The sequence below is a fragment of the Telopea speciosissima genome, chromosome 7 (assembly GCF_018873765.1).
Source record: "Telopea speciosissima isolate NSW1024214 ecotype Mountain lineage chromosome 7, Tspe_v1, whole genome shotgun sequence".
Taxonomy (NCBI): domain Eukaryota; kingdom Viridiplantae; phylum Streptophyta; class Magnoliopsida; order Proteales; family Proteaceae; genus Telopea; species Telopea speciosissima.
The window spans coordinates 14,021,715-14,042,521 of NC_057922.1; the positions used below are offsets into that span (position 1 = coordinate 14,021,715).

Consider the following 20,807-nt stretch of genomic DNA (forward strand, 5'->3'; position numbering starts at 1 on the left):
GCTGTTGGATGCCTCACTGGGCAGGGTGCTTGCTGAAGAGGAGTTCGATCCATGCTAGACATGCCGTCCTACGTTCTAACACTGGCGTGCAAAATGATCGCTGCGCCCGTGGTCACTTCCGGGGTTTCAAGGGATGCGGTGGTTATTTTGTGTGCCCCTATATTAGGGCGTAGGAGCGACGTGCGCAGCGCAGTCGGATGGCAATCTCTTTCCCCAGTTTCCGATAAATTGGTGGTATACACCGATCAGAAGGCTTAACATAGGAGGGGAAGAGGGTTTTTTCCAAAAGGGGAGGAGAGAGGAAGACAACCTTTTCCATTTTTTTTTGGGTAAAGTGATTTTGAGTGTTTTTAATTGCCAGGAATTAAAAGTGTCAATTTAGAGCCGGAACTAAAACCCAAATTTGCCATTTAAAACGAAATGAATCAAATCGAAAAAAATAGGGGTGTTTGGGTCATCTCATAGGCAGCCCCCCCCCCCCCCCCCTCCCTTATGAAATGATCAAAACCCCCTGTTTTTACTGGGTTGGAGGAGAGCCAGGTCCTCCTAATGTTCTTGATTTAAATAAATTTTTTTTTTCCCAATCCCATTGAAGGGTCTTACATCAGTGTTGACTCTTGTTTTTGAGCTTTTATTTCAAGATCAAAGAACCTTTGTGTCTATAGTATTGCTAAATGGTATCTCTTGTTTACCCAAAGGGGGTTGTGGGTGTCTTCATTTTCATTTTCAGAAGACCTATTTTGGATTATATCTTACTACTTTTCATAGTAGTTGCAGCAGTAAAATTCTTGCTTTGCCTAAAAAACAAAATTTCCCATCGAAGGGTCAGATGGGTGAACACGTGAAGATATTATCTCCTCGCCAGGTGGAGCTGGACATCCATACAAGAACCACACAAACTACCAAACACCGCACATAATGTGTGAGAGAGAGAGAGAGAGAGAGAGAGAGAGAGAGGTAGTTACAATAATTGAAAGAGACATATTTATATCACTTTTCCAATCTTTGGTTCTACTCTCCGGTTATACCAAAGGGAGAAGTGAGAGAGATGGGAGGCGCAAAGAAGCTGTTGCTGTGCTTCACTCTGTTCCTTATACAGCTACTACAACTTTACTCAGCAATAGTCGAGCATCTTCCAGGGTTTCAAGATCCTCTTCCCTTTGAAATGGAAACCGGGTATGATATAGATATTAACTTTGCTTTGGGCTTAGGATACTAGCCCCCTCCCCCCACCCCCCCCCCCCCCCCAAAAAAAATAAAATTGTACAGTAATTTTTTTTTTGGATAGGTCTTACTCTATGTATCTTTTATCTCCTTTAGTTTCTTGTCCGGCCCAGTTCCCCAATCCCTCTAATAGGAAGGATACAATAACCATCCTACACCTACCCAGGTGGGGTTCACCCCTTATTAGAGGGATTGGGGAACTGGACCGGGAGCTACAACTAGAAATTGTGTTCCACGTAAGATGGTTATAACTTATTAATGTCATCATAATTTGTTACACCAAGATTCTCCTTCTTGAAAAAAAAGTGATTCGCTTTTTACAAATTTATTATTCAACTAGGTACCGTTCTCTATTCCTTAAATTGCTAATATATTTACAAATTTAATATTCTTTTATAGGAAAAAAAATATTAATCTATCGTGTGTTTCTTGTGTCTAGACGTACGACCCCACGCAAATTCGTGCTCTTCTTAACCCCACATTGATCAAGTATTACACAACCCGATAGCGATCTATTGCACAAATTTTTTTGTTTTTTCACGAAATGTCATTTTAACCTTTTTTGTTTTGTTGATAGAAAGTCCTTTTAACTTATGAAACTATAATGAATGGGTCTCGGCAATGGGCATGCATGTTTAATAATTGGATTAATTCCTCTTCATTTAGGTACATCGGTTTTGGGGAATCGGAGGAAGTGCAGCTTTTTTACTATTTTGTAAAGTCGGAGAAAAATCCAGAAGAAGACCCTATTATGATTTGGCTCACAGGAGGTCCAAGCTGCTCCTCTTTAAGTGCCTTCTTCTTTGAAAACGGTTGGTTAATTAATTTTCAGTTTAAAATTTTTTTTTTTGTTATAATGGTTTTGTTAGTGTAATTCTTGTATGGCATGTAACTTTTATTTAAGGGAAAAAAAACGCTAACTTATTATGTGGTTCTTGCACTTGGACACATGACAATGTGTTTCTACAGTTCAGCATCTCAACTGATCCCTGTCGCGTGTTTTCATTAGTCCCTATGCTGATATAGATTTATGATCTTAACTCCAAGTACTGTTTCAAAAATTTGAAATCAATTCAATTGACTTAGCCGATTTGGATCTAATTTATTCAAATCAATCAATTCGAATCAGAATCAAAACCTGATCCTAAATTTGAACGTTCGGTTGTGACCGATTCTAGAGTTTTGGGAAATGATATCCACTCTTAAACTCTGATAGCGACAAGAACCTTACATATTGAATACATAAATTAATTGAAAACTTGAAATAATAATAATAATAAAATTTTTTTTTGGGTGGAATTGAGTATGGTGCATTTATGGTTGTAGGCCCACTTAATTTTGCTATGGCACAGTACAACGGTGACCTACCCAGACTCATTGTGAATCCAGAGTCATGGACCAAGGTTGGTATTAATTACTCTTATTACCACAGAGAGGCACACTTTTCAGTATCTATTGATTGGATTTATCTTTTTCTTTCTGACTTTAGATTATATTGTATTTGGGAGGAAGATCGCTGACAGATGTTGTGTGTAGGCGTGTACCTGAGCCCAAACAACCTGACGGGAAAAGATTATCGCACTCGCCTAAAAAGGTGGAAAGGTCTAACGGTGCAGCAATCTTTTTGTGCCGGATTGTGTTTGGGCGTAGGTACATGCCCACACACAGCACTGATTTAGCGTTCTTTTTCCCATTATATTTTTTTGTCCTTCTAGGTGTCACTATGCTTAAGAAAGTGTAATGTTTCACTATATGCCATTTGATTTGGGCTAGTGCAAGTGATAGAAAACCCACATAATTCTCAATGGTTAAATTTTAGTCTAAAATAAGTTAAGAAAGTTGCTCAAACTCTGATTCAAAGTTTTAGTAAAATTACCAAAATGCTAGAAGGCAGTTGGTATAACGCAAGTCCAAGGGAAGGTCAGTGGTTCGATCCCCCTAGCCTTCACATTCTTGCAGTAGTAATTGGTTGTTGTAATATTGAATTAAGTGTCCTAGTGGGCCCCTTGCTTGCCCTCTGTAGGTCTTGTCTTACCCTTGTGGGTCTCTATGTGCCCACACAGTGGGTCTTGAAGACTTGAACTTGTATCAAAATGGAGATGAATTTAAAATACAAAATGACATCATCAATAGTAATTTTAGAAATTAGTTATTCTCTCTATTCGTTTTAAGTTGAAATTGTACTAATGAGATGCTTTCATGGTCTTCTATCACATGGACTAATCAATGTATTGTTAGGTGGCAAATAGTGAAGTGTTAAATTTCACAAAGCATAGTGACAGGGATGAAAACCGTTTTTTTAATTAATTGAATAATATTATTTTATATATTGAGTACCAGGTGACTAGCATTATTTATCTAGATTCACCTGTTGGAACTGGATTCTCCTACAACACAACATTGGCAGGTTCTATTACTGGCGACTTTGAAGCATCTAAAATGGTATACCAGTTCATTACAAAGGTATGTAAAGGATACCCAATTCAATTATAAGGTCCTTGGTTATTTGGATAGTATACATCCCATAACCAATGAAAATGTATTGTTAACATAAAAGTTTATATTATAAACAGATGAAAATGTATTTTCATCACTAAGTTTGAAGGACCAAGTTTTCCTCATAACTCAGGGTGGAAGAAGGCGGGAGGGGGTATTAGGAGGACATTTTGGAAACATATTAAAATCCTATACAGGTTTGTGAACCCTAGAATGGTGGATGAACCGTCCTCTATCGGTGGAATTACTCCCAAGGTATAATAGAATAATAAGGGCATGGTTTCACTAGATAGTTCACATAGAGGGTTTTTCTCCCCTTTTGGGGGAATTTCAAATATCTGTCACATGGTAATTTGGATGAGACTCAAAATTTTGAGCAAGTAGAATCCAAAGTCCACCCGCTCATATGTCAAATTTCAGTTCAGATGGAATTGCCTGGTCAAATGGCAAACTAATGCCTTGCAAAGGATGCAAGCCATTAATAGTTGAATAACTGAAAAATACAATTAGGAACTATGTGAAGGTGCCTGCACAAAGATGCAAGGACATACATGATTGGGCTATTCGATTTAATTTAACTATAAAATTTGACATGTAATTGATACAAAACGTGTACATATAATCCAACAGCCGTTGCTCAAAATGGTGGACCTTGTGGATAAGCTAACTTGAATAGGGTCATGTAAATGAAATTTTGTTTTCACATATTTATTATATGAGACAACATACGTGTAACCATGTATGTGGACAATCATGAGTTATAATCATCCTACGTGATATAGAAAAAACAAAAATTGTATATAAGATAAAAGATTATCATATTGTTGAATTTTTCACTGCTGAAAGTAAACCCCCCCCCCTTTATTGTATGAATTTACCACTGGTTTTTAGAATTGTTATCCCCTCTAATTCGCTGTCCCCTTCAATTCTTCCAATTCTTCACATTTGGGGGGGGGGGGGCAGAAATGACCACCCTACCTCTGCCCGAAAACACTGCCCAAGGTGGGTTCCACTCCCCCCTATTAGAGGAATTGAAGGTGCCCGCAAATTAGAGATGATAATTATTCTCAGTTATATATATATATATATGCAACATAGTCATGGTGATAGACCGGTGTAACCAACCGTAGTTGCACCAAGGAAAACCCTTATTATATTCTATCGTTGGACTCAAAGTCCTAAGACAGTTATTATAATATGAAGTAACACTGCCCTGAAACTATCATTAACCTAATTAAATCACTCTTGTCTTTTTCCCTCATTGTCGAACTTAAGTCTCCTCTTCAATATACATTTTCCGTTTGCAGTGGATGATCGACCACCCACAATTTCTGACGAATCCTTTCTACATGGGTGGAAATTCATATTCCGGCAAGATCGTGCCAGTCGTTACTCAAGAAATATCAGATGGTAATTCTCTTTTTCTTCTGTTTTTTCTCCCTTTTACCTGGGTTATCCTTTCCCTTACTTAGGCTGTGTTTGGTATGCATTCTTCGAATGCATTCTAGGTCAATTTCGCATTCTCACATGATAAAAACAACTATTTTTATCACCCAAAAATACAAAATTGACCTACAATGCATACCAAAACAACCCCCCTAACATGCGATTTTAAATTTTGTTGCACTGCTTTCAGGCAATGAAGCTGGTATCCAACCGTATATCAATCTTAAAGTAAGTTCTGCATTATATTATGTGGCTTTTTTTTTTTTAATAGGTCCTACTCTATTCTATTCTAAGGGGAAGGGAAGGTGTGAACTAGGAGGCTTGAACCCAGGACCTTCCTGATAGCAATGGAATTTTACGCACCACAAAGCTACCAAGTGTGCTAGACATTTGTTCATTTATGTGGGTTGTTTGTTCAGTCTTTCTCCATATAATTAATTTACAAGAAATAAAATTGGAGCATCAAGTTATGACTAATGGTTTCCTTCAATTAAAAATAGGGCTTAGATAGAAGTTTATGATAATTGATAACCACCAAATAGGTAGTTAACATCAATAGATTATGGTTAATTACCAAACGGTTTGTGGTTTGGAAATGTTTTTCAGGGATATGTACTTGGAAATCCTGTGACAGATCCATTTTATGACATCAACAAAGTAGTGCCATTTGCTCATGGCATGGGACTTATACCAAATGAACTTTATGAGGTAACTGAAAAACTCATCAAAAGCTCTTATACCCTCTCTTTTATTCGGATTAACATATCAAGTCCCCCTGGGAGCGGGTAGATGTTAAAAAATTATTTATTCACCTGTGTTCCCCTTTGAATAATCCACCGTGTTAGAACTCTTGTATGATATACATATTGTTTCCTCCCTTTCTTACAAGGTCAGCCTTTTAGAGGCAGCGGTTCCAACAATTGGCAATGATCTTTGTAATCAAAGACAAAGAACTTTTTTTTTTTTGGGGGCATAGAATCAAAGACAAATAACTACATGAGACTAATTTTTATCCGTTGTGTTTTTTTTCTTCCAGTCTCTCCAGAGCAATTGTGGAGGGGAATATGTAGTAATAGATCCCAGCAATGTCGAGTGTTTGGAGGACATGAAAGAATTCAAAAAGGTGTGCAAGATTTGTTACTTATAGCTTGTTGGGAGTCTCCTCATTTTATTAAGGGGTTTCATGTGAAAGTAACAATCTCACACCGGATGTGAGTAGCCAATGTAAAGACTTATAAGGACTTGGGTGGGCCCCCAAGTCCAACAAAGCTTTTTATCATATCTAATCTCATTTTCACAGGCCAACACATAAAATGAAAAAAGTTGATCAATTTTACATTTGCAGTGTACTTCTAGAATATACGATAGACATATTTTGCAACCAGTGTGTGATGTTAGATCTCCAAGACCTAAAATGATGGTTACAGATAGAAGATCTCTTGGGCAAAATTCTAATGAGTTCCTTGATCTAAAACTCTTTTGTCCTGGAGTCCGGTGCCTGGTAAGCCCATTTCTCTCCCCAACTGGTTATCTGCTATTTCATTGTTTCATATATATGTCACTATGCCTAGTGAAGTATAACAGTCTACTATTTGCTTCAATACATGGGTCAGTCCATCTGATAGAGGACACCACATTCATCTCAATGCCCAAATTTTAATCCAAAGAAAGAGAAGTTGCTCAAACTCTGGTTCTTAGTAAAATTACCAAATGCCATCAAATGGAGATGAGTATTGCTTTCTTGCTATTAGTTCCTCATGCACTGCTTTTAAATTGTTTTGATTCCTCATTGCTCTTTCGGCCAATTGCTTACTAGCCACTCGTTCTGTTTTTCTAACTTCGTTATGGTCTCTGCTACATCTTCTTTTCCTTTTTTTGCTTTGCCGTGTCTTTTTGTTATGTTGATCAAGTTGGAGCCATCTATGGAGCTTTAGTAAGGGGTTGAGTCCCGAAGGGTGGTCTTATCCCTCCCAAGGAAAGATGAAACTCTCGGAACGAAAGATGAGACAAAAGAGTCCTATAGATTGAAAGAGAGCTTTACTATTCTACCTGCTTAAATAAACAGCCTTGAGATACAAAGCTTAAACAACCTTGGGATAAGAAGCTACTCAGACTGAACTAGAAACAGAAGAGCAAGATACAAATATCCATAAATGAGAACCATAAACTATTCCCCACCTCAATCCATCCCTGAAGGGTATTCGAATAAGAATTTGCCAACCGACCCACCCGGAATTCATGAGCTTACAAAATGACATGTGGCAAATAGTGGAGTGTTGTAGATGCTTATTTGGTCCTATATCACATAGACTAACCAACGTATTGCCATGTGGCAAATAGTGGAGTGTTATACTTCACTAGGCATAGTGACAGGAAAGAAAACCCTAACCTTAAATAGTTAACTTCTGTTTATTTTTACTGTCAATTTTTTTTAGGACGATGAATATCTTTTGCTGGATTACTGGGCTAATATAATTAGTGTGCGTAAAGCTCTTCAGATCCGAGAGGTATGAGAATAATACTGACTGATAAGAGGGAGGGTAGGGTTTAGTTGCTTATGATATGAATAATAAGGTTTTGTGGTGATAAACACAGGGATCCATCGAAAAATGGCGTAGGTGTCACCGTAGCATACCTTATACATTTGCAATCGAAAGCAGTGTCAAGTATCATGTAAATCTTAGTAAAAAAGGTTATCGATCTTTAATATACAGGTGAGATCAATCTCGATCAGCCATTCTCCATCCATAATGTATGACTACGTTTGGTGTACATTCCAGGTCGATTTTGCATTCTCAGGCGATAAAAACTACTTTTATCACCCAAGAATGCATACCAAACACAACCTATGTATATTATTTCATTGTAATATCCAGGATCACTGATACATATATAACCTAACTTGAACTTTAAATACAGTGGTGATCATGACATGGTAGCATCATTCTTGGCCACTCAGGCATGGATAAAATCTCTCAACTACTCTATTGTCGATGAATGGCGGCCATGGTTCGTGGATGGCCAAGTTGGAGGGTGATTCTCTTAAAACTTGAATTTAAGTGTTTTTATTTTGATTTTGTGACTAATTTGAATACTGACTGTACCTGAGGTGTTATGTGACAAATTTTTTTTTTTTTGGGGTGTAGATATACCAGGACCTATTCCAATCACATGACATATGCAACTGTTAAGGCAAGATATGTTCTTTATAAATGAAGTTGTTTTACAAACAATGCTATTGTTTTTAAAGTAGCAGCAATGAAGGAAAATAATTACAGTGAATAATCTTTGTTTATTGCAGGGAGGAGGGCATGAAGCTACAGCATACAAGCCTAAGGAAAGCTTTGCTATGTTCAAGAGATGGATGATGGAAGAACCTTTATAACAAACTACATTAGGTTCTCAGGGTCTCAAATCTACTACTAGAGCTCTGCTTATTCAAATAAAGCTGGCAATGAGGGAGTTTAATTTCACTTTTAAATTAAGCCTGATGTATGCCATTAATGTGCCCTAATAAAGTGTTTTTGATCAGCTACTGTTATGATATATAAAGATCTTGGACCTAGTTCCACCTGGTTTTGATTACAATTTGGGTGTGGATGCCATAATTTTTTTTTTTCAAATTAAATTGTATGTTTGCATCGGTACATCATCAGCAGAGCATTTCAATCAGGCAAGGTTTGATGTACGGAACCCTAATTAGATACTCAAGTGAAATAGATAGACCCTTAAAAGGGATCGGTTTCAGTTAGGATAAATTACATAGGGGAAAAGTATTCACTTCCCCTTGGAAAATTCCATGCATTTAGATAGAACCTTTGGCTTCAATCTAACTAAATGGAGAGTGGAAATATTATTTGGCCAAAAAAAATTCTACACTTGCCTCCTTGGAAAGGATTTCTAAGAGTGGTCAACCTATTTCAGCCCCCATTGACAGGTGATCTGGCTATTCCAACTCTTGGATATCGAAGTAATAGTCTAGATTGGCCACTTGCCAATTGTAAAACATTCAATAAAATACAATTAGAGGGTGGATCTTGGGATCTTTATCACCTCCAGTTTGCTGACCGGCCCAGTTCCCCAGTTCCTCTAACGAAGGGGGGCTGAAATGACCTCTCTACCCATGCCCAAACACCCTGCCCGGGTGGGGTCCACCATCCCCATATTAGAGGAACTGGGGAACTGGGCCGGTCAGCAAACTGGAGGTGATAATTTTCCGTGGATCTTGGTGCAACAGTAAGGTTGCTCCATTGTGATCAACTGGTCATGGGTTCGAATCTCTAGAAACAGTCTTTTCACGAAGCGAGGGGTAAGACTACGTACATTATGACCCTCCCCAGACTCCGCAGTAGTGAGAGTTTTGTGCACTGGGTATGCCCTTTTTATTCAATAAAATACAACTCCCCATATATGCCCATGTCCATGCGTCCCTATATTTGTCACTCAACCATTGTTGGTGTGCTCCCTCTCTATAGTCCTTAATTTTTTAATACTTGATTATGCGATTTAACCAATACCAACTAGGATGAAACTTGACATGTGAATAGGGAACCCCAGACTAGGGTCACTTGTCCACAAAATTACAGCCTTGTCTGACCTGCATGTGGCAGGACCAAGGCCAGCCTAGAGACCGATCGAGCCACCTAGAATACCGCTGCTCAAATAACATTTAAAACCATTTATTTAAGGGGAAATATCTACCTCCTCCCCTCTAAGTTTGCCTAATATCAAATCAGTACCCAAGTTTTAAAAAAAAAATATCTACCCCCTCCCCTACTTTATAATGACTCTATCAACCGTATCCTAACTGTTAAAAAATGCCATTAAGGGATGATGTGGCATACACAAAATTTGTAAAACCCCAAAATATCCTTAACCTAACCCAACCCAACCCAAACCTAACCTAACCTAACCCAATCTCCCCCTTCTTCTCCGTCTCGGTCTCCCCTCCACTACCATTCCTTGCACTCAGCCTTGCCCCCATTCTCCGCAACCGCCCAGCCCACTTCTCACAGTTATCAGAGGCAGCAACCCACCGTTTCCTTCTCCACACCATTTCAGCTAAATCAGATCTTTAAAGCCCTGAAAAAGAAATTGTTAGACTTTAGGTACCTAACCCAAACTCCTCACAAACCAAAAATATTTGTTTCTGAAAATCAGAAGTTGCAGAGTGATCCAATTCTCACAAACTATGAAGAATGACCTTTCAAAGCACCAAAATCTCATGTACGAATCTGGAAATCTTTGTTCTTAAAATCCGAAAATTTAAAGTAGATCTGAGTAATCAGTTGCTTCTATCCGAAAGGACAAAAACAATCCGACGAAAATTAGCCCGTTTGTAAGAAAGAATCAGTCCCGAGGCTTTGAAGAGGGTTTGAGCCGATGACCAGAGTCGCAGAGTTCTCTGCTCTCTCATCTGGATCAGAATGGTGACATGTCTTTGCTCTCTGTATTTTCTGCTATATGATTCCCAATTTCAGATACAAAGATGACGAAGCCCCTCTGTATTTGGAGTCCATCGGACAAACGGAGAAAAAGATGGAGAAGACGAAATCAAACCTAGGACACATGTGCGATAGGGGCAAGGGCAAGGGCAAGGGCAAGGGCAAGGGCAAGGGAGCGGAGGTGGAGGTGAGGCGGGCGTAGTTCAATGTAGGGGGTTGAGAATTTCTAAAGAATGGAGTCCCAAGAGCTACTCATCGCTGCAATTAGAGGCCAAGAGCTCTGTTTCAAAAGAACCAGGTGCAACATTCCACCCATAGCTGTAATGGCAATCAGGCTTCTTGTCATATCAATTGTGTGGTGATCGCACGGTGCTTTTCTTTTGCTTGTTCATGATAGAAATAGCAGTGGCAGCCGGTGCGACCATTAAACAAATAGGTTCAATCAGGTTTCATCGAAAGCTCTTAGTTTCTCTTAGTTGCAGATCCACAGGTGGTGCTAATCCAAGAAGTTCAATGGTCGTGATGCTGGTTCATGGTTCCAGAAGTCCTCCCATTAATCAAATAAGTCATGTGTCCTAGGTTTGATTTCTTCTTCTTTAATCAATTGGTTGGTAAATCCCGAATCGAAGAGCGCGGCCATGATTCCTTGCTGGGCTATGCGGGAATTGAAGCTGAAAGTGTTTGTTTTCTTGTTGAGTATTCTCTTGATTCTCATGTAAAGTTGAAGAATATCGATGTCATCGTCTTCGGTTGTGCTGGAAGCGGCGGCAGCGGAGGCGACATAGAAGGCTTCTTCTTCGATTTTGTGGGCGACGACAGAGGCATCATTTGTTGGCATAGAACCATAGCGCTTGGAGAGGATGAAATTTGTCGATAGGGTTTCGACGAGAAAGACGGTGGTGGTGTACCCGGAGAAGAAAGAAGGAAAGAGAAACGAGGGATGGGGAGGAGTGAGAGAGGAGAGAGAATGTTAGGTTAGGGTTGGGTTAAGGGTATTTTAGGGTTTTATAAATTTTATTAATGCCACATCATCACTTAATGGCATTTTTAACAGTTAGGGTACGGTTGATATAATCTTTAAAATAGGAGAGGGGTAGATATTTTTCAAAACTTGGGTACTGGTTTGATATTAGGCAAACTTAGAGGAGAGGGGGTAGATATTTCCCCTTTATTTAATCATCTATAATAACAGCATATGTATTCCACTAGAACTAAGTCATGTCTTTGAGTGTGTCTGAGTGTGAGAATGTAATGGTTTAGATTTTATCTTGAATAGTAAAAATTCCAATTCGTGCCAGTTGTAAATGTAGGTAATTGTCAACCCTGGCCGGTGAGTACCAAGCAGTGAGGCATCCAACTGCGAGGCCTGGCCCCACCTTGGCGCACAACTCAACATGCATAGAGCAGCCACGCTATTGGATGTCTCACTGAGGGGTGCTCGCTGGAGAGGAGCTCGATCCATGCTAGACATGCCGTCCTACGTTCCAACACAGGCGTGCAAGATGACCATTGCACCCGTAGTCACTTCCGGGGTTTCAAGGGATGCGGTGGTCATTTTGTGTGCCTCTATATTAAGGCGTAGGAGCAACGTGCGCAGCACAGTTGGGTGGCAATCTCTTTCCCAAATATTATGTGTATAGTTTTTCAGGAGAGGGTTGGGCATGTTGCCAGTTTCCGATAAATTGGTGGTATACACCGATCAGAAGGCTTAACACAGGAGGGGAAGAGGGCCTTTACCAAAAGGGGAGGAGAGAGGAAGACAACCTTTTCCATTTTTTTTTGGGTAAAGTGATTTTGAGTGTTTTTAATTGCCAGTAACTAAAAGTGTCAATTTAGAGCTGGAACTGAAACCCAAATTTGCCATTTAAAACGAACTGAATCAAATTGAAAAAAATAGGGGTGTTTGGGTCATCTCTTAGGCAGCCCCCCCCCCCCCCCCTCCCCCTCCCCCTCCCCCTCCCCTGTGAAATGACCAAAACCCCCTGTTTTTACTGGGCTGGAGGAGAACCAGGTCCTCCTAATGTTCTTGATTTAAATACTTCTTTTAGTTTTTTTCAATCCCATTGAAGGGTCTTACACCCGTGTTGACTCTTGTTTTTGAGCTTTTGTTTCAAGATCAAAGAACCTTTGTGTCTATAGTATTGCTAAATGGTATCTCTTGTTTACCCAAAGGGGGTTGTGGCCCTGTGGGTATCTTCGTTTTCAGAAGAACTTTTTGTGTTTTTTTTTTTTGATGGAATTCAGAAGACCTATTTTCGGTTAGGGAAAAATTCTCTGTCTGGGAGTGTGGCCAACGTCAGCACTCCCATGAGTCTATCTCTCTTCTACCCCTGTGAAAAGACACCTCTACCGCTTTATTTTAAGGAAGAGAGATAGACACATGGAAGTGCTGGCGTTGGCCACACTCCCGTACTGAAAACTGCTTCCCTTTGGATTATAGCTTACTTCTTTTCATAGTTACACCCGTGTTGACTCTTGTTTTTGAGATTTTGTTTCAAGATCAAAGTACCTTTGTGTCTATAGTATTGCTAAATGGTATCTCTTGTTTATCCAAAGGGGGTTGTGGCCCTGTGGGTGTCTTCGTTTTTGGAAGAACTTTTTTTTTTTATGGAATTCGAAAGACCTATTTTCGGTTAGGGAAAAAGTTCTCTGTCTCCCATGAGTCTATGTTTCTTCTACCCCTGTGAAAAGATACCTTTGTCCCTTTATTTTAAGGAGGAGAGATAGACACATGGGAGTGCTGACGTAGCGTACTAATTTCCTTTGAATTATATCTTACTTCTTTTCATAGTTGCAGCAGTAAAATTCTTCCCTGACCTTGAAAACAAAATTTCCCATCGAAGGGTCACATGCGTGAACACGTGAAGATATTTTCTACTTCGCAGGTGGAGCTGGATATCTGTATAAGAACCACACAAACTACCAAACACGGCACATAATGTGAGAGAGAGAGAGATAGTTACAATAATTGAAAGGGACATATACTCTCTCTCTCACACACACAGGAGAAGTGAGAGAGATGGGAGGAGCAAAGAAGCTGTTGCTGTGCTTCACTCTGTTCCTTATACAGCTACTACAACTTCACTCAGCAATAGTCAAGCATCTTCCAGGGTTTCAAGGTCCTCTTCCCTTTCAAATGGAAACCGGGTATGATATAATACATATTGACTTTGCTTTGGGCTTAGGGTACTAGGCCTCCTACATCCCCCCCCAAAAAAAAATAAAAATAAAATTAGTCTATGTATCTTTATCTCCTTTAGTTCCTTATCTTGCCTAGTTCCCCAATTCCTCTAACAAGAAGGACACAATGGTCATCCTATACTTACCCAGGTGGGATCCACCCCATATTAGAGGGATTAATGAGGAACTGGGCCGGGAGCTACAACTAGAAATTGTGTTCCACCTAGGATGGTTACAACTTATTAATATCACCATCATTTGTTACACCAAGATTCTCCTTTTTGAAAAAAAATAGTGATTCAATTTTTTACAAATTTAATTTTCAACTAGGTACAGTTGTCTATTTCTTAAATCGCTAATATATTTACAAATTTAATATTCTTTGATAGGAAAAAGAATATTAATCGATCGTATGTTTCTTGTGTCTAGACATAGGACCCCACACAAATTCGTGCTCTTCTTAACCTCGCATTGATCAAGTGCTACACAACCAGATAGCGATCTATTGCACAATTTTTTTTTAAAATATTTTTTTGATAGAAAGTCCTTTTAACTTATGAAACTATAATGAATGGGTCTGGGCAATGGACATTCATGTTTAATAATTGGATTAATTCCTCTTCATTTAGGTACATTGGTTTTGGGGAATCGGAGGAAGTGCAGCTTTTTTACTACTTTGTAAAGTCGGAGAAAAATCCCAAAGAGGACCCTATTATGATTTGGCTCACGGGAGGTCCAAGCTGCTCCTCTTTAAGTGCTTTCTTTTTTGGAAACGGTTGGTTAATTAATTTTCAATTATTTATTTATTTGTTTTTGTTACAAGGGTTTTGTTAGTGTAATTCCTATATGGAATGCAATTTTTATTTAAGGAAAAAAGAACGCCTATTGATGATATGGTTTCTGCGCTTAGACACATGATAATGTGTTTTTACAATTCAGCATCTCAACTGATCCCCCTTGTGTGCTTTCATTGTTTCCCATGTTGATATAGGTCTACGATCATTTGCCTTTTTTTTTTAAATCGTAAAACTCCAAATACTATTTCACAAGTCAGAAATCAGATCAAATTGATCGATTTGGATCTAATTCATTCAAATCAATCAATTCGAATCAGAATCAATCATAAGTCATAACTGATTCTAATTTTGGACGTTCTGTTGGGACCGGTTCTAGGGTTTTGGGAACTGGATTTTGATATTCACTACTAAACTCTGAGAGCGACAAGAACCATACATATTGAATGCATATATTAATTGAAAACTTGAAATAATAATAACTATTTTTTTTTTATTTTTATGGAATTGAGTATGGTGTATTTATGGTTGTAGGCCCACTTAATTTTGCTATGGCAGAGTACAACGGTGACCTACCCAGACTCATTGAGAATCCAGAGTCATGGACCAAGGTTGGTATTAATTACTCTTATTACCACAGAGAGGCACACTTTGCAATATCTATTGATTGGATTTATCTTTTGCTTTCTGACTTTAGATTATATTGTATTGGGGAGGAAGATCGCTGACAGATGTTGTGTGTGGGCTTGTATCTGAGAACAAACAATCCGATGAGAAACGACTGCGCACTCGCCTGAAAAGGTGGAAAGGTCTAGTGGTGCAGTAATCTTTTTGTGCCGGGCTGTGTTTGGGCGTAGGTACACGTCCACACACAACACTGATTAACATTTCTTTTCCCATTATATTTTTTTGTCCTTCTAAGTGTCACTATGCATAGGAAAGTGTAATGTTTCACTATTTGCCACTTGATTTGGGTTAGTCCACGTGATAGAAAACCCACATACTTCTCAATGGTTAAATTTTAGTCTAAAATAAGCAAAGAAAAGTTGCTCTAACTCTGATTCAAAGTTTCAGTAAAATTATCAAAATGTTGGAAGGCAGTTGGTATAATGTAAGTCGAGGGAGAGGTCTGTGGTTCGATCCTTCTAACCTTCACATTCTTGCAGTAGTAATTGGTTGTTGTAAGATTGAATTAAGGGTCCTAGTCGGCCCCCCTTGCTGGTCCTCTGTAAGTCTTGTCTTACCCTTGTGGGTCTCTATGTGGCCACCCAGTGGGTCGTCTTGAACTTGAATCAAAATGGAGATGAATTTAAAATACAAAATGACATCATCAATAGTAACTTTAGCAACTGTCTCTACTCATTTTAAGTTGAAATTGTATTAATGAGATACTTACTTGATCTTTTATCACATGGACTAATGTGGCAAATAGTGAAATGGGATGAAAACCGTTTTTTTAATTAATTGAATAATATTTTTTTATATATTGTGTACCAGGTGACTAGCATTATTTATCTAGATTCACTTGTTGGAACTGGATTCTCCTACAACACAACATTGGCAGGTTTTATTACTGGCGACTTTGAAGCATCTAAAATGGTATACCAGTTCATTACAAAGGTATGTAAAGGATACCCAATTCAATTATAAGGTCCTTGGTTATTTGGATAGTATATTATACCATTTGGCATGTTGCTATTTGGATGAATATTTCCATATGATATAGATCTACTCTCATAACCGATGAAAATGTATTGTTAACATAAAAGTTTATATTATAAACAGATGAAAATGTATTTTCATCACAAGTTTGAAGGACCGAGTTTTCCTCTTCATGCAGGGTGGGAGAGGTGGGAGGGGGAATCAGGAGGGCATTTTGGAAACACATTAAAACCCTATAGCGGTTTGTGAACCCTAGAATGGTGGATGAACCGTCCTCTGTCGATGGAGTTACTCCCAAGGTATAATAAAATAATAAGGAAATGATTTCACTACACGGCTCACATAGGGGATTCCCCCCCCCCCCCTCTTTTGGGGGCAATTTAAATATCTATCACATGGTAATTTGGATGAGACATAAATTTTTGAGCAAGTAGATTCCAAAGTCCTCTGCCCATATGTCAAATTTCAGCTTAAATGGAATTGATCGCTCTAGTGGCAAACTAATGCCTTGCAAAGGATGCAAACCATTAATAGTTGAATAACTAAAAAATACAAGGATGCATTGACACATATCTAGGAAGTGTATATCCGAATTTATATCTAAAAGATGACAAGTAATCTAAACGATTCCCTAAATGCCCAATGGTTAGGTTTATCACATCCCCCTATTATGTGGAACTACTAAGTGTGTCGTCTAGAGATACCCTACCCTCTGGATTGTGCATTCTAGATAAACTTTTTAGGTAAATACTCTGTTCATAATGAATATGGCCGCATGGTATAAATTGTGCAATTGTGACACACATCTATCCAAGGAAAGTAAAAGATATTTTGCATAGTATCATTTACAAATCAAGCAAAAGTTTCCTAAATGACCAATTTGGATAAGCTGATCAAAATTCCCTAATATTTGCCACATGGTAGATCGAATGAGACCAAAATTGTTCAGATGGATAGAAACCTAGGTCAACTACCTAAATGTATTTTGCTAAGTGACAAAATAAAGCTTTGAAAATCTAGGAACTATGAGAAGGTGCATGGACATACAAAGATAACTAATTAAAAAAAAAAAGCAAAGATACATGAACATAGCTGATTGAGTTATTCGATTCAATTTAAATATAAAATTTGACATGTAACTAATACAAAAGGTGTACATATGATCCAACAGCCGTTGCTCAAAATGGTGGACCGTGTGGATAAGCTTACTTGAATAGGGTCGTGTAAATGAAATTTTTTTTTTCACATATTTATTATATGAGACAATATACGTGTAACCATGCATGTTGAGAATCATGAGTTATAATCATCGTACGTGACATAGAAAAGACTTGTATGAATTGACCACCAGTTTATATATATATATATATATATATATAAAGGCAACATAGTCATGGTGATAGACCGGTGTAACCAACCAGTTGCACCAAGAAAAACCCTTATTATATTCTATCGTTGGACTCAAAGTCCTAAGATAGTTATTATAATTTGCATTAACATTGCCCTTAAACTATCATTAACCTAATTAAATCACTCTTTTTTTTCTCCCTGATTGTCCAACTTAAGTCTCCCCTTCAATATACATTTTCCGTTTGCAGTGGATGATCGACCATCCACAGTTTCTGATGAATCCTTTCTACGTTGCTGGAAATTCATATTCCGGCAAGATCGTGCCAGTCGTTACTCAAGAAATATCAGATGGTAATTCTCTTTTTCTTCTGTTTTTTTAACCTTTTACTGGGGTTATCCTTTTCCTTACTTAGGTTGTGTTTGGTATGCATTCTAGGTCAATTTTGTATTCTTGAGTGATAAAAACAACTATTTTTATCACTCAAGAATACAAAATTGACCTAGAATGCATACCAAAACAGCCCCCCCTAAAATGTGATTTTAAATTTTGTGGCACTGCTTTCAGGCAATGAAGCTGGTATCCAACCGTATATCAATCTTAAAGTAAGTTTTGCATTGTATTATGTGACTTCTTTTTTTTTTGTTCATAGATCCTACTCTATTCTATTCTAAGGGGAAAGGAAGCTGTGAACTAGGAGACTTGAACCCCAAGACCTTCTTGATAGCAATGGGATTTTATGCATGACAAAGCTACCAAGTGTGCTAGACATTTGTTCACTTATGTGGCTTGTTTGTTCATTCTTTCTCCATATAATTAATCTACAAGAAATAAAGTTGGAGCATCAAGTTATGACTAATGATTTCTTTCAATTAAAAATAGAGCTTAGACAGTAGTTTATGATAATTGATAACCACCAAATAGGTAGTTAACATCAATGGACTATGGTTAATTACCAAATGGTTTGTGGTTTGGAAATGTTTTTCAGGGATATGTACTTGGAAATCCTGTGACAGATCCATTTTATGACAGCAACAAACAAGTGCCATTTGCTCATGGCATGGGACTTATACCAAATGAACTTCATGAGGTAACTGAAAAACTCATCAAAAGCTCTTATTCCCTCTCTTTCATTCTGATTAACATTGTTGGCAATAATCTTTGTAATCAAAGGCAAATAACATTTTTTTTTTCTTGGTAAAGAATCAAAGACAAATAACTACATGAGACTAATCTTTATCCCTTGTGTGTTTTTTTTCCCGGTCTCTCCAGAGGAATTGTGGAGGGGAATATGTAGAAATAGATCCCAACAATGTAAAGTGTTTGGAGGATATGAAAGAATTCAAAAAGGTGAGCAAGACTTGTTACTTATAGCTTGTTGGGAGTCTCCTCATTTTATTAGGGGGTTGCATGGAAAGTAATAATCTCACATCGGATGTGAGTAGCTCAATGTGAAGACTTATAAGGACTTGGGCACGCACCCAAGTCCAACAAAGCTTTTTATCATATCTAATCTCATTTTCACAGGCCAACACATAAGATGAAAAAAGTTGATCAATTTTACATTTGCAGTGTACTTCTAGATTAAACAGTAGACATATTTTGCAACCAGTGTGTGATGTTGGATCTCCAAGACCTAATATGATGGTTAGAGATAGAAGATCTCTTGGGCAAATTTCTAATGAGTTCCTTGATCTAAAACTCTCTTTAACTGAACTCCGGTGCCTGGTAAGTCTATTTCTCCCCCAACTGGTTACCTGCTATTTCGTTGGTTCATGTATACGTCACTATGCCTAGTGAAGAATAACAGTTAACTATTTACCGTAATACATGGGTCAGTCCATGTGATGGAGGACACCACATTCATCTCAATGCCTAAATTTTAATCCAAAGTAAGAGACGTTGCTCAAACTCTAATTCTTAGAAAAAGTACCAAAATGCCATCAAATGGAGATGAGTATAAATTACAAAATGACATGTGGCAAATAGTGGAGTGTTATAGATGCTTATCTGATCCTATATCACATAGACTAACCCATGTACTGCCATGTGGCAAAATAGTGGAGTGTTATACTTCACTAGGCATAGTGACAGGAAAGAAAACCCTAACATTAAATGATTAACTTTTGTTTATTTATACTATCAAATTTTTTAGGACTATGAATATCTTTCAATGGATTACTGGGTTAATATCATTAGTGTGCGTAAAGCTCTTCAGATCCGAGAGGTATGAGAATACTACTGATCGATGAGAGGGAGGGTTTAGTTACTTGTGATATGAATAATAAGGTTTTGTGGTGATAAAAATAGGGATCCATCAGAAAATGGCGTAGGTGTCACCTCAGCATACCTTATACATTTGAAATCAAAAGCAATGTCAAGTATCATGTAAATCTTAGTAAAAAAGGGTATCGATCTTTAATATATAGGTGAGATCAATCTCGATCGGCCATTCTCCATGCATAATGTATGACTACGTTTGGTATGCGTTCTAGGTCGATTTTGCATTCTCAGGCAATGAAAACAACTACTTTTATCACCCAAGAATGCATACCAAACACAGCCTGTGTATATTATTTCATTGTAATATCCAGGATCACTGATACATATAGAGCCTGCCTTGAACTTTAAAATATAGTGGTGATCATGACATGATAGTACCATTCTTGGCCACTGAAGCATGGATAAAATCTCTCAACTACTCTGTTGTCGATGAATGGCGGCCATGGTTCGTCGATGACCAAGTTGGAGGGTGATTCTCTTAAAACTTGAATTTAAGTGTTTTTATTTTGATTTTGTGACTAATTTGAGTACTGGCTGTAGCTGAGGAGTTATGTGACAAATTGATTTTTGGGTGTAGATATACCAGGACCTATTCCAATCACATGACATATGCAACTGTTAAGGCAAGATATGTTCTTTATAAGTGAAGTTGTTTTTCAATGCTATTGTTTTTAAAGTAGCAGCAATGAAGGAAAATAATTATAGTGCATAATCTTTGTTTATTGAAGGGAGGAGGGCATGAAGCTACAGTATACAAGCCTAAGGAAAGCTTTGCTATGTTCAAGAGGTGGATGATGGAAGAACCTATATAACTAACTACATTACGTTCTCAGGGTTTCAAATCTACTACTAGCGCTCTGCTTATTCAAATAAAGCTGGCAATGAGGAAGTTTAGTTTCACTTTTAAATTAAGCCTAATGTATGGCATTA

At 38.0% G+C, this 20,807-nt stretch overlaps 1 protein-coding gene across 1 annotated transcript; it reads left to right on the forward strand.

The window, feature by feature from the left end:
- Positions 1-322: 322 nt before the first annotated feature.
- On the forward strand, positions 323-20,441 carry LOC122668254 (serine carboxypeptidase-like 13; the record flags this gene model as incomplete). The annotated part of the gene is made up of 26 exons (XM_043864843.1): positions 323-346; positions 1,067-1,176; positions 1,891-2,036; positions 2,551-2,627; positions 3,565-3,687; positions 5,028-5,130; positions 5,357-5,394; positions 5,773-5,874; positions 6,203-6,289; positions 7,602-7,673; positions 7,762-7,880; positions 8,086-8,199; positions 8,313-8,358; positions 8,468-8,548; positions 11,332-11,431; positions 13,616-13,757; positions 14,420-14,565; positions 15,119-15,195; positions 16,082-16,204; positions 17,845-17,947; positions 18,162-18,199; positions 18,583-18,684; positions 18,867-18,944; positions 19,167-19,322; positions 19,750-19,821; positions 20,418-20,441. Coding segments are annotated over 26 exons (2,403 nt in total), but the record flags the coding sequence as incomplete, so codon positions are not given.
- Between the last annotated feature and the right edge of the window lie 366 nt (positions 20,442-20,807).